This window comes from Miniopterus schreibersii (assembly GCF_964146895.1).
Source record: "Miniopterus schreibersii genome assembly, chromosome: 2".
NCBI lineage: Eukaryota > Metazoa > Chordata > Mammalia > Chiroptera > Miniopteridae > Miniopterus > Miniopterus schreibersii.
In genome coordinates, this window is record NC_138102.1 from 166,417,127 (window position 1) to 166,432,287 (window position 15,161).

Consider the following 15,161-nt stretch of genomic DNA (forward strand, 5'->3'; position numbering starts at 1 on the left):
CCTCTCCTGGTTTTTCAGACCTGAAGGACTGTGTGTTTCCTACAGGGGTTTTTGCCACCTTGCAATAGTGACTGTGGGCTGCTCTCAGGCCAAAACCAACCAACCAACCAAATTAAAAACAAAACAAAAGCACCTTACCGTGTGCCAGTCTTTCTCTCCAGAATCTGCCTGCTTGTTTTCATTCTCCTGAAAGTTCAGGTAGTTGTGTGTTTTTTAAATTTTGTTCTGAATATTAGTTGTTATTTGCAGAAGATTATCCTATTAGGAACTTAGCTAAGCTAGAAGGGAACTCCATTCATACACTGTTTTAATAGCTATCAATTTCTTCCCCGTGCCCCATTGCCAACACTGCACATCCCATCTCCCTCTCTCTCTCTCTCTCTCTTCACATACACACACCACACACCTGGATTTCTTAAAACAGCAGCCAGGTGTGGGTGGTACATGTGACTACAGTACATGTGACTACACACCTCTTCCTGTCTTACCATGTGTATCTGCTTGATATCTAATATAGGTGTGTATAAGTCACATCCAATGTGACTTATTGACCCGTTATTGAAGCATTGAGAATCATGGGATTTCATGTATGGAACCATCATCCCTGCGCTGACTCCAAGCACCGCTTCTTTGCTTCATAGCAAGAAACAGCTTGAAATCTACAATATGTTGATTTGTAAGGAGAATGTTTGACTTCCCTCCCTTAGCAGAAAAACTGTCATTCTGTCCTTACATAAGTTGCAGTGGGATGTGTCTTGGGTCAGTTGAGTGTCTATATAAAAGCTCCCAGCCTTGAAAAGAACATCTTGTTTTAGGCCTGAAGATATTGAAACATTAATTACACAATTGATAGCAGTGCTTTCTTCTACAATGTCTGAAGAAGTGACCTACGCGACACTCTCATTTCAGGATTCTGTTGGAGTGAGAAATAACCGGGATAAAAATAACCTAAGGAAAAAAGGTAAGGATTCAGAGACAGCAAGACTTGATTGGCCGTAGGGGACGGACAGGTGGTCAGTGCTTTGAGGTACTGGCTTTGCTACCTATGCTAAAGAGAGGGGTCCTGGGGAAGCTCTGAAGTGGAGACAAACTTGTGCAATGTATTAGTAGAATGGGTGTTCCCAATACTGAAGAAAAATTGTTTGATATCACTATGCTTCATGAAGCCCTGTGTTATAGTGGAAAATGTTCATTAGACATGCCAGAGATTAGGCTTGGGGGCTAAGATTTCTTTTTATAAATGCAGTTCTTGATATTTATACCTTGTGAGAGATACCAGAGGAAAGTTCTTTTAGAAGGCAGATTGGAGGCTTCTAAAGTAGGGAAGGTAGAAGAAATTTTTCTTTTCAAAGGTATAAATAAGAGGAGATTTGGAGGATGGGTGAGTCAGAAATAGACAAGAGATAGTTTCTGTTTTACAGTATTTTTAAAAATTAAAGAGTTGAAATTTCCAGTATAGTTAGTAGTGTTGAATCAAAAATAACACTATCTCTTTCAGTATTTTATATGCAGTGTATCATGTCTTTATTAAAATATAGTTGCGAAGCAAGTGAAATAATATTAGTACTTCTTCCAATGTATTGAGAAAACTGAGGCTGAAAAACTTTAAATGATTTAAGCAAGTTCATACAACTGTTATGTGGTGGAGTCTAGTTAGATCTAGCCTTTCACTCATTCCTTTATATCCAATTTGAAGAAATAGTGGTTTTTGTGGTCAGGAATCCAATTTGATATATCAGACTACATCCCTCACCTTCAAAAATCCATTGGCAGTTCAGGGTGTTGTCCTGAATCATCTAAAATACATGGACTATGTTCTCCTCTTTAATTCTAGTTTGGGTTAAGTGTGCGTTGTGTGTGTGGTTTGAGAAGGGGTGATACACAAAGAGGACGACAACAGACTTTGCATGTGCCTAATAAAGACGGTTATAGATTATTTTTTAGAAAAAGTTTAACTCTAATCCTTGGGAAAGAGGAAGCAGTGGATGTGCTGTATGTGACAGTGCACCCGGAGGTTACATTAATCATTCCGAAATATGGGGCTCGATGCCGTTAGGTCCTGAACTAAGGAACGGGAAAGTGAAGTGAGTAAGAGAACCACTTGTGGTATGGACAGGGTTGGGCAAAAGGAGGTTTACAGTTATGAGGATGCAAAACACAAAGTTTATTCTTGTATTATTATTTATTAATTATTGTATTATTTTCTGCACGAACAGCTCTAAACATATTTTTGCCCCACCCTGCATAAGGAATGTTAATTTTGAAGAGTTAGCCACTGGCTTCCTGGGCTTTTCTGTGGTTTGTAGGTTAGATTGCACGTTCATTCCTTCTTTCTCTCAGTAGTCATTCATTATCTACTAGGTGATAAATAAAATGGGTAAAAGGTAAAAATAAAATCCATCATAACACTCGTCTTGTGGAAGTTTGTAATTTCAAAACCTTAGGACCTCTTCTATCGTTAGGATCATCCAGAGAACCACTTTCCACATCTTGTTCATGAATTCGGTAAACTTGAAGAAGAAAGGTGTGTGATGGTGTAAAACAGAAACCTAAAGCTTAGGAGACACTTAGAAGGGAAAAGAAAAAAAAAAGGAAGAAAGAAAGAAAGGAAGGAAGGGAGGGAGGGAGGGAGGGAGGGAGGGAGGGAGGGAGGAAGGAAGGAAGGAAGGAAGGAAGGAAGGAAGGAAGGAAGGAAGGAAGGAAGGAGGGAAGGAAGGGGGAAGGAAGGAGGAAGGAGGGAAGGAAGGAGGGAAGGAAAAGAGAAGGAGGGAAGGAAGGAATGAGGGAAGGGAGGAGCACTGATGCTGGGGCTCTTAGAGCACACTGTTTTAGGTATCTTTCTAGGTAGGGGCATTAAAGAAGCTTAGGAAGCTTCTGCCTACATGGGAATAATGAACAACCATGTGTAAACCATCAGGCAGCTCAGTTTGCTCATTCCTCTGTTGGCTTTCTTCACGGTATCCAGCTCCATCCCACACATGGCGTTGGGCGGCCCTGACTCTGCTAACTCTTTGTCTGTTGCTGCTGATTGGGCTGGTGACCTTGGGGATTATGTGTAAGTATATTTGCATCAAACTCAAGAAAGGTGATTAGGGAATGCATTTATAAACTATGTAAATTCAGGTTGGATTGTATGAAAGTGCTACATCCTGAATACTTTCTGCTGCTTCCTGTCTTTCTCATGATAAGCTAGACTGGACTATGAGGACAGCTTACACTTTTCCAGTTGTTGATTGGAATAAGGAGCCTCTTTTCCGCATAGAAACACATCCCAATGTTGAAAAACAGAAAGCCAAGGAAGGTGGATTCAAGGAAGGGCATGCCATTTTATTTACCTCTAAGACTTTGTACAAGACTGGCTTAATCTGCTCATCCAAGACATTTCTAGAGTAGAGAAACTCTAAGCAGCAGCAACAGCTTGACTGGTATAAATGGAAAAGATACAAACAAGGAGGAAGAGTGGCCTGGTATACCTTAGTCAGTAGATAAAAGCTGAACCACCAACAATGGAAGCTCCATTTCCAAGCGCAATAGTGAAAAAAGACTATTCTCTCTATTCTGACCCATCGTTGGGCAGTCAGGGCTGGAGAGGATAGGGAATCCTGAACTCACAAGTGCAAAAACATCCTGAGAATACACACTTTGGAGGATGTTGTTAAGTATGTGCACAGAGTAGTGAGTGAGCACAGTATTCAATTTCAGGGGATACGCAATCAAGAAAGTTTATTTGCCGAATGATACCAACATCTCCTCTGCTACTTTCATTTTTTTTTACATATGGAAAATCTCATGGATAATTAGGATTTAGACATACCTATTTAGACATATAAATAGAAGCCAATGATGTAACTTGCTCTTTTGAAAAGAAATATAATGTTCTAGCAGCAGTAACAAATATTCAGTAGCTAATCATTATGAAGATGAGCAGTTGATCATCTACAATGAAAAATGAAGATGCAATATGTATTCATTGGTTTTCCATAGAAGATGAATAAGTCTTTCCACTAAAATGCAGTGATTTGAGTGCATTGGTTCTTGAATTTATTCTGCTGGTGAATCACTTAAAGTGCTTATTTAAAATGAAGACTTTATGGATCTGGGACCAGAAATGATCAAGTGTGGCATTAAAATATGCCTTTAAAAAATACCTTAGGTGATTCTGACGCAAGTGGTCTACAGACCATACTTTGAGACACCCAGTGCGCCAAAGGATTCTGTTCCTATTAAGACAAATACATGAACCAACTCCAAATAGAAAAAAGACAAAATTTCCACAAAATGAATGGCAAAATGCCTGGCACTGTCTTAGATGAAGTGCCATAGATATATAATTACTAATTCATTATTTTAGTACAAGCACAATAATAATTAAAATATAAATAAAATTATAAGGATCATCTCTAAACAATTTTAAGTAGAATGGCATCCGATGCATTCCTTCTGTGATACCTCCATTATTAGCAGCTACTAAGAAATCTTAAACAATGTAAGACACATTTCTGTGTTAAGAGAATTATCTATGGTTATCGTGTGAATGGGTGAATGTATGAACTTGTTTCCTGTTATGTCTTGGAGTTTTGCAGACCTCTAATGAAACTGGCTCAGATTCAGAGAAATTGAGTGAACTTCAGAAAACCATCCACCAAGAGCAAGATAACTTACCCCAGCAGCCGAGCAACTACAGGAACTTTCCCACGGAGGAGGAATTGCTTAAATCACAGGTCTCCGATCTGTTGAAGAAGCAGAGACAAATGGCCACCAAACTCTGCCAAGAGCTAGTCATTCACACCTCAGGTAATCAGGACCTGCTGACCAGTCAGATCAGATCTGTCATTCTAGTTGAGGTTAATTATGTGCACCACCTCTGGTGCACATAATTACGCCATCCAATGACCACTAAGGATGTTGCACTAATTTTACAGAAGACAAGGGAAGATATACATGTATTTAATATTTTTGAACACACAGAGGCAAATTTGGGGAAGCATCATGGAATTATGTCAATCTGGATACTTCAGTCCCTCACTTTATGAACTTTTTAAAGGGATCCTGTTGTCACGAGAAGTTAAAAGTATAACTGATCATTCTAAGGCCAGAAAACTGAGCCCTAAAAAGATAATTTTAAACACCATTGTCTCAACCCATAATCAGGGTGACTTTATTTTCAAAGGCCCTTAAAGCAGTATGTTTTTGGGGTGCTAGGTCTTAAACCCTACTATCAAATTAAATAATTTAATTTCCAAAACCTTCTCCAGTCACTCCAAAGTTGTTTAGTTCATACTTTGGGGTATAATTTCTTTTTCAGACCACAAATGTAATCCTTGTCCTAAGATGTGGCAATGGCACCAAAACAGCTGCTACTATTTTGCAACAAATGAAAAAACCTGGACTAACAGCAGAAAAAACTGCGTGGACAAGAACTCCACCTTGGTGAAGATAGACAGCTTGGAAAAAAAGGTCTGGATCTCTTCTTCTGATTATAGAAATTATCCATGTAAAGGAAAATAAAGGGAATTTCTGATTCACACAGTAGGGATTCAGTACATTTTGAAGGAAAATTTATAAAGGAATTAATATCTATCTTACTTCTTCAAATGGAAATAATGGTTCTCACATAGCATTTTCCCTTTTCTCTCTCTCAGGATTTTCTGAAGTCACAACCATTACCCAAGTCTTCATTCTTCTGGCTGGGATTATCATGGGATCCAACTAGCAGAAGTTGGCTATGGGAAGATGGCTCTGCCCCATCTCCATCCTTGTAAGTTTCTATTTGGAAAAAAAACAAGCTAAGAACACTAAGAAATGGGATACTGAGAAGATGTTCTGATTTGCATTTCCATAATAATTAGCGATGCTGAACATCTTTTCAGTTGTCTGTTGGCCCTCTGTATGTCTTCCTTGGAGAAATGTCTATTCAGATCCTCTGCCCATTTTTTCATTTTGGTGGTGAGCATGCTATAGTATATACAGATATCAAATGATAATGCTGTACATCTGAAACAAGCTCAGTTGTTTCCATTTTGAAATTTAAGATGTGTCCCTTCTCCCAAAAGAGTTTTAATCATCCCTAGCCCCGCCATTCACACCTGGCTGAAGCATGGAGGAGGTGGCCCTGGCAGCAAGTTTCAGAGCCTGCGAACACCAGTTCCCCGAGACCGCAGCTGCCCCATAAACCGGCGCAGCGCACTCAGGGTGGCCAGGCCGAACTTCAGGGTCACACGGCCGTTTCCTACCGAGTAAAAGCCAGTCACAGCAAATGCACACGCTCGGATAAGACTTAGTAAGCTCAGCCCTGAAGCAAGGAAAGAGCACTGCAGTATAATGCAGGGCATTTGGGGAAAAGCAATTTGGGGCACACAGAAGATTTACACCCGATGAGCATAGTTTTCGGATGACATTAAGTTATCGCCAATTCCTTAGCAGAGGAACTGGGGACTGACACTGGGACCACATTCGTTTCTCTCTTAATTTTGTTTTGTTCTCTCTTCACACACACACACACACACATAAATATATACAAAATTATACTTGTGCAGGGTAAAATGTAAAAACTTTTTACACAGAACGTGATTTCTTTGTTGTTCTTTGTTTTGCTTTTCTTCATAAAGTTCCAAAATTAAGAAAATCTAGTACTTGTGAAATAATCTGAATTGGGTAGTTTCTACCATGTTAACGGAGAGAATGCAAATTCTCAACCCAGAATTTAAGTATCCTTTTTAAACGATTCTACCTGGAGCTATAATTACCTTGAAATAAAGCACTCAACGTTCGCCAGCTTCAGGGGTTTTGTTGTGTTGTGGAAGCAACACATATCTCAGCATTCAGATATATGGTATTTGGTAACGGAGAACACTGAATTGTGATCACATTTCAAATAGTTGATGTATAAGTTAATTTTTTTAAATGTGTAATCAATTTTCAATTAATTTTCAGATTTAGTACTAAAGAATATGCCCAGTTCAATGGATCCCAAGGATGCGCTTATTTTCAAAAAGGAAATACCTATACTTCCCGCTGCAGTGCCGAAATTTCTTGGATTTGTGAGAAGACAGCTGAGTTAGTGAAGATTGAAGATTTGGATTAATAGGCTTCTTCCAAATTCACCAGAAAGTACGGGACTTGTGGTTAAGTTCATGTGAGGAAGGAGACAGCGACCCTACCAGAACCAAACACAGATTAAAAAGAGACTGTGTTTCTAAACTATCAGGCAAATAAACTTGCTTCAGAGAACATGCTTCACCTCGCGGTCTGGTGCCTTCTGATCTGAGGTTCTCTGGGTACTGCTGGGGACCCAGGGGAATAGCTGCTCTGGGGCCCTGTTGCTCTGTCTCAGAATCATTTTACTGATTTTCCTCCCTCAAAGAAAAGACGCTTTCCTTGTTTTGTTGTTATATACGCACAAGTGCACTGAAGTGATGTGTAAATATTTAACAGAGCTGACACAGACCGCAGCCCTGGAACAACGTCCAGGAGACTTGCCATGAGAACTTCCCGTAGAAGTTGGGGGGATCCTCAGGTAGGGGTGCTGGTTGCTGGGGCGAGGGCATGGTGCCACATGATTTGGAACGACTGTACCACCGTGCGCCAGAGGAGCGTCAGTCTGCGTGCACAAAATAACTCTTCCTCCTCCGTTTCTCTATGAAAGTACATTTTTAATCATCTTTAAAATTTAGATAATTTGTAATCTAGGTGAAGTAGATCATCACGGAGCATTTATATCCTCATTTATTTAAATTAGTAATGCTGAGGTTATTCATGTGGAAATCTGGGAATTAATATTCGAAGTTTATTGTCTTATAATTGAGATTTGATTTCATTCAGAGAAGTTCTAATAAGTGGAAGAGATTAAGATGTAGAATCACTAATTTTTATTTTTCAGAATTTTCCTTTGACGTAGTTTGCCAGTGTCCTTGCACATTACATGATAAACATTGTAAATTTAGAGGTCAAGAGTTTTTCTGGGAGAAAATTGCTGATTTGAAGATACCAATAAAATATATGATTCTTATGCTCGCTTCATATAATTGCATAGCCTTGTATAAGCTAAAGAGAATGGCAAACTAATCTGTGATACTGATTTTGCTAGAACAAAGACCTAGAATTTACTGGAAAAACATATGATCCGAGTTCAAAGCTAGTTGCATTTAGGAATACTTGGACAGTTTTTCGAAAGAATATCTTCATACATACCAGCTAGTAACCTGTATTCTCTAAAGATTTAAAATTGTGAGCTAATCAACATTTTATATCATTACCAACAGACAGTTTAGAACAAAGGAATTAAAGTCTGATGTGAAAATTTAGCAAGAATTTCAAATAAAACATACGTAAGCACAATTTATTAAATATAGATAATTATTTCATCATTGCTCAAGTGAATGAGCTTTACCAATTTTCATACAGGACTGCAATACAAGTTACATACACATGGGTTAAAAAGCAACTTTGTTTCATTTCTCTTTAGTATCTTACTGTGGTTTGCATTCTCACAAAGATAAAATTATTTTTTAAAGGTCAAGAACACTGCACCTGCATCCCACACACTTGGGTTTTTCTTGATTCTCATAATAAAGGATAATTTCTTCTTTTATTCCTCTATTTCTAGCCATAGAACTATCTGTTACTAATAATTAAAATATCTGAGTTGGTTATGTTTTGTTCCTATAAGGAAGTTACAGATGTGCCCCCCCCCCCCCCCGGTATCTTTTAATTCTTTTCTTATGTACACTGTGACTTTCACACTTGGCAGAAAAGAACATTTATGTTTCTGACCTCGGCGTGGCTCTGGAATTCAATCAGATCTTCTTGCTCACAGACGTCTCCTGCGGCCCTGCCATCGTGATACCCCTGGCAGCCCCTCTACAGCCGACAAGCGAATCCAAAGCTCTTGCTGGGACACCTCTTAGGTTACAATAATTTATTCCTTATTGCTTACTGATAACTTGGCTTATGAAACATGGAATATCCGGCAATTTCAATCTCTCAAACTCTCTCATTCTCTTTTTCACTTCCCAGTCAAGATTCCTGGGAGATATTACACACACACACTGCCAAGTTTCCTGGGGAAAGGCTGTGTTTTGTATTTGTTTGAATTAACTTTTCTTCCCTCACTGAGTAGTTATGTGGTTTCCAAACCAGCCTTCACATCAGATTCACACAAATAGTCTCTCAAAAGTTCATATCTGGATAGGAAACAAGATGGCGCGTAGGTAACAGCGGTCCCTGCCGCCTCCCGCAACCACATCAAAATCACGACTAAAATGCAGAACCACCATCACTCACCTCCTGAGATCCGGCTGCACAGAAGCCCCACAACCAGGGAGCTGAGGAAGCACCGAGACTGGGAGGAGGGGCGGGGACGCGGGCGGATCGGGCCTGAATCCCAGAGACCCAGCCATGGGCCCACACCCGGTGCCTCGGGGTAAACCCAGGAGGGAATCTCGGTGGCGGAGGTTTCCCAGAGGAGGGAGGGGTCCCAGCCCCATAGCAGGCCCCCAGCCCAGGGTTCCAGGGCTGGGAAGAGATGTCCCCACAACTACAGGCTGTGAAACCAGCGGGGACTGTCCCTGAGGGTCGCGGAGGCTGCGGGAGCCCCAGCAGCTCCTCTAAAGGGCCCGGCACGGACTCACTCGGACGCTCCCTCTGAGCCCAGCACCGGGCAGCAGCCTGAAAGGACCCGGGACACTCGGGGAGGAACTAACCTGCCTGAGATCCGGGCGAGAGCTGGAGGGCGGCTTCCTCCCAGGCAGAAGGGCTGGCGGAGGCCATGGCTCCTGTGGCGAGTCCTCCCCGCACACAGCCGGCAGGCAGGCGCCATATTTGAATCGCCAGCACCTGACTCCCACCTTTGGCCCCGCCCCGTGATTCCCAGAGGCCCCGCCCCTCCCCACCTGCAGCTCATCCAGGCCATTTCCAGGGGCTTTTCTGTGCAAGTGGCCTCTCAAGCCTCATGCTTAGGACTTTCCTAAAATCTGTCAAACAAGCAGCAGCGGGCCCCATACGGCTTGATAAGTGGCCCCAGGCCTGGCACTAGCGGCAGCTGCATTGGCTCATAGCTTGGCCTCTCCTGGACACCGCCAAGCCCAGCACAAGTAGCAGCCAACTACGGTTTGCTGTGTAGTTCATGCTGGGTGGCCCTGGGCAAGGCACTGGCACAGGCTGACTTTGCACCTCCCAGGAGGCCCCAGAGACAGTGCACCTGGTGGTCAGACTTGACCACACTGGATTACAACCCTAACACATCCACAAGTGACACACTCAAGGGGCGCACTTGGTGAACACCAAAGCTCCACTGAAGTAAATCCTTCTCCACAGAGGTGTCTCCAGCATAGCCGCTCTTCGGCTGTAGTTTCAGCTGGTCCTCAAAGCTGATTGGCCAGGGGTTCAATTCCTCCCAGTGATGCCAACAGCAACCAAGGCTCAACTACAATAGGACAGTGCACACAGCCCACACAGGGGAGCACCTAGGAGGCCCAGCTCAGGTGACTGGGGAGGCTGAGCCACTGGACCCTACAGGACACCTACTACACAAAGCCACTCTACCAATTCCAGGAGACATAGCAGCTCTGTCTAATACATAGAAACAAACACCTGGAAGCAGCCAAAATGTGGAGGCAAAGAAACATGTCACAAAGGAAAGAACAGAAGAAATCTCTAGAAAAGGAACTAAATAAAATAGATCCAAGCAAGCTAGCAGATACAGAGTTCAGAATTTTGTTTATAAGGATGCTCAACCATATTAGTAAGAGTATGACGAAAACAACTGAGAAAATCGATGACATAAAAAAGTACCAATTTGAAATGAAGGCTACACGAACTGAAATGAAGAATAATTTACAGGGAATCAACAGTAGAGGATGCTGAAAATCAAATCAGCAATTTGGAACATGAGGAAACAAAAAACACCCAACCAGAAGAGCAAAAAGAAAAAAGAATCCAGAAATATGAAAATAGTATAAGGAGCCTCTGGGACAACTTCAAGGGGCCCAACATTCATATTGGGGTGCCAAAAGGGGAAGAAAGAGAGCAAGAAATTGAAAACCTATTTGAAAAAATAATGACAGAAGACTTCCCCTACCTCGGGAAAGAAATAGACTTACAAGTGCAGGAAGCACAGAGAGTCCCGAATAAGAGGAACCCAAAGAGGCCCACAGCAAGACACATCATAATGAAAATGCCTAAGGTTAAAGACAAAGAGAGACTCTTAAAAGCATCAAGAGAAAAGCAGTTAGTTACCTACAAGGGAGCACCCATATGACTGTCAGCTGATTTCTCAACGGAAACCTTGCAGGCCAGAAGGGAGTGACATGAAATATTCAAAGTGATGAAAAACATGGAACTACAACCAAGATTGCTCTACCCAGAAAAGCTATCATTTAGAATTGAAGGTCAGATAAGGAGCTTCACAGATAAGAAAAAGCTAAAGGAGTTCATCACCACCAGACCAGCACTACAGGAAATGTTGAAGGGTCTTCTTTAAGAAGAAACTAATGGCCCTGCCGGGTGTGGCTCAGCGTTTGAACATCGACCTAGGATCCATGTGATCGGGGTTCGATTCCCGGTCAGGGCACATGCCCGGACTGTGGGCTCGATTCCCAGTTGGGGGTGTGCAGGAGGCAGCTGATCAATGATTCTCTCATCATTGATGTTTCTATCTCTCTCCCTCTCCTTTCCTCTCTCTGAAATCATTAAAGATATTTTTTTAAAAAAGAAGCTAATGAACAAGAGAATCTGACAAACTAAATAGATCCAGATACGTTGACGTATGCAACAGAGGATCATATTTCAGAGGAAAGAGGGAAGGGGGTGGATGGTGGGAAGAGATTAACCAAAGAAGTTCTATGCATATATGCATAACCCATGGACACAGTCAATAATGGGGTGAAGGCCTGGGGAGGGGGTGGGAGCGAGGTGGAGGGGGTCAATTGGGGGGAAAAATTGGACACCTGTAATACTTTCAACAATAAAGATAAATTTTTAAAAAAGTTCACATCTAAGATTTACAGAGTCAGAATGACTGGGAGGCAGGACTGGAAAACCTGTGAATTTCACAAACTCCACAGGTGAATCTTACTAAGTCAGCCAGGGCAGTGTTTGGATAAATGACCTCAACTTCCTGAGCCAACATGCTGAGGCAAAGTCTTTGGAATCATCCTTACAGTGATGGCTCTTTGTTTCCTCTCCTTTTTTTGTTTTGTTATTTTATTTATTTTACTTTATTTTATCCAGATTTATTGAGATAATTGACAAGTAATGTATAAGCTTAAGGTGTACAGCATAATAATTTGATATATGTATATATTGTGAAATGATTGCCATAATGAGTTTAGTTAACACATCCATCGCCTCACTGGCATGGCTCTTTTTGCAATGTTAGCAAAATTAGTTTAGTTCGTGAAGGTCACGGCAGGTCAAAATTGGGACAGAAGTAACTACCAGTCTCAGCTATTTCATTGTTGTAACTTTAACCAACAAGTCCTTAAGGAAGGGATGGAACTGGAGGATCAGAACAGACAGACGATACACAGTTTGATCTGCCTGGCTCTGTAGGAGTAGTTCTCAGTGTATCTACACACTGAAATTGTGCTGAGGAGCTTCGAAGAAGCACTGATGCCTGAGACGATCCCACCTCTTATGATTCTGATTTGATTGATCAGGGGCATGGCTAGGTTATTGAAAAAGATGTAAAGCTTCCTATGTGATTCTAATACGTAGCTCAGGTTGAAAACCACTTCACTGAGGTCATTCCAGGGACCCTTATGTTGGTGCAGGGGTAACATGTAGGCAAAATAGCCAGCCTTCCATTACCTATAAAGAAAGCAGGTGAGCTAGTGCCATTGGTGAGGATTCTATGGGGTTGGGACAGTGAGCATAGTGACTGTTACCTGAAGCTAAGGTTGATGATATATTCAAGGCTGCATGCTGACTGATTTATGTGTAATTGTGCTTGTATGTGTTTGACTGTGTATGGAGAAAGATGTGATGGACATATGATTAACTCTGTTTTCCTCGGAGTAGCTATGATGGTAGCAAAATGAGACAGGACAAGGAAGTGATTAACTTTGTAAATTGAGAATTCATTCTGAAGTCGAGGACTGAAAGTGAGAGTCAGATTGTGAACAGACGGCCAAAATTAACAAGGTGGCCCTGAAGCAAATGTAACTTTATTCCTCAGCTAGGCTAGTCTTGCTGCACAAGTCTAGCTTCAGGTAATAACATGAGTGTTTCACTCTCCTTCAAGATATATCATAATATAAACACGATGAAGCTGCATCTCCCCTGAGTTTTCTCAAACTTTGTCTTAGCTTCCACGATACAGATGTGTCCTAGCCTCTTACTGGGGTGTCGCATTACAAGACAATGTAATTTTGAAGTCAGACAGATGTGGGTTTCTGTTCTTAATCTCCATTTAAGAGTTGCATAATCTTAGATAGGATTCTTAAACTCTCAACAGCACAGGTAACCGAAATAGTACCTATTCGGTGTGAATTTTGTGGAGACAAAAATATGCAATAAAAAGCATGTGGCGCAGCGAGCAGCCAGTGGAGTGTGGCTGTTATTACTGTTGCAGCTTCCATTTGGGGAGTGCTTTCCTGTGACCCTTCCAGCCCGGTGCACACTGCTGCAGGGAGTTCTCTGATTCTTGGCGCCAGAGCCTGTTTTTGCATGCAGATGCTGAATCTCTACTTCTGTACCTGCAGGGTTTTAAAGAAATGGATCTTGGTGTAACAGAAAGACAACCTTTTATTTACCAATATAATGAAAAGCTGGTGCATGCAACCAAACATCAGTTCATCAGAGTGAAATAAGCATGAAGCAACAGGGCAAACGATAGGTGGAAGATAGCCCTAAGTAATGACCCGAGACAGGTGCTATGTCCTATTTTTGTGCTTTCTGTGCCCTCTGTAATGTTGGGGTCAGAAATGAGGTAGGCAAGGGGAGGGTCCAGGCCCTTTCATCTTTTAGATTAACACTGAAGTTGTAGGGAAACCTCATTTTTATTGTAACAGTTACCAAATGAAAAGACCATCATTTTTTCAGCTCTCCACCTTTCTTTGATTCTAGACAGAATCTGTTTCTGAGAAAAGTCACTCTCTGTGGGCGATCTTGATGTTGGAAATTCCTTGCAGCTCAGGTTTTGTCTCACAGGTTTCCTTGCAGAGGTGGTAACAGGCCCTGCAGCCGGCCAATCCACACATCCCGTCTCCCCGCAGCGACTGGGCCAGGGCTGGGCACGTGACCAATCAGCTCCCAGGGGTCAGCAGTTAGTGCTGGAACCCTGGGGGAGAGAAGCTCTATTTCCGTTGGGGTGCTGAGGGGACATCAGCCTGCGGCTGTTGGTGGCCATCCTGCTTTCATAAAAGGAAAGTCCAAATGAGAATGACGCCAGCAGAGAGGGAAGTAAGGAAAGAAATGATTCCTGCTGAGGTCCTCAAGCACCCAGGTACAGCTTTGCCTAAAGCTATCTGCCTTTAGACTCCTTAGTTGCAGAAATGATTTCCCCCTGCTTTGACTGTTTGTTTAAGCCACTTTAGGATTTTGGTCACTGGCTACCAAAGAAGATCTGACAGTTCCTTCTAGCTTGCTAAATCGAATACCTTGAACCTGCAACACTATGGATTTAGGCTACCTTCAAGGAAGAATTTCCAGATAGCACTGCAAGGCTCTATCTAGTCCAATCTGGAAAATCCAAAAGAATTCAAATAATATCTGTTGAGGGCAGGCTACAGGTTGGGCCACTCATGTTACCCAAATTAATCCTCGTGGGATTAACCCTGATAAAGTAGCAACTGATGTCCTCCTCTTAGGGGGCAAGACTGAGGCTGAGAGAAGGGCAGTGACTGGACCACAGCGAGGAAGTGTGGAGCCAGCCTGCAAACCCAGAGCCTGCTGCCTGCACTCTGGAAAGTCACAAGTTGTGGCTTGTCCATGTGACGGGAGCTGAGGCACCCAGTCCCACTCCCAGTGTGCTGTGGGCTCCTGAGGCTTGGCAGCTGCCATGTGGCCATTAGGAGACTCACGGAAGCAATTCGCACCCTCCCAGCTCCCTGACGTTCAGCTTCCCTTCTCATACTGCTCGGCAATTACAGAGTCATGCTCCTGTGACTACCTAGGCAATTCCCCGTTCACAGGCTGGCGTCTGGAGATGCTACAGGGAAGGC

At 42.4% G+C, this 15,161-nt stretch overlaps 1 protein-coding gene across 1 annotated transcript; it reads left to right on the plus strand.

Moving 5' to 3' along the window:
* Positions 1-748: 748 nt before the first annotated feature.
* CLEC12B (C-type lectin domain family 12 member B) lies at positions 749-7,084 on the plus strand (the record flags this gene model as incomplete). Its single annotated transcript, XM_081127819.1, has 6 exons — positions 749-961; positions 2,918-3,055; positions 4,576-4,794; positions 5,306-5,457; positions 5,643-5,758; positions 6,934-7,084. The coding sequence occupies exons 1-6, from the start codon at positions 871-873 to the stop codon at positions 7,082-7,084; spliced, it is 867 nt and encodes a 288-aa protein (XP_080983945.1). The 5' UTR covers positions 749-870.
* Positions 7,085-15,161: the final 8,077 nt, after the last annotated feature.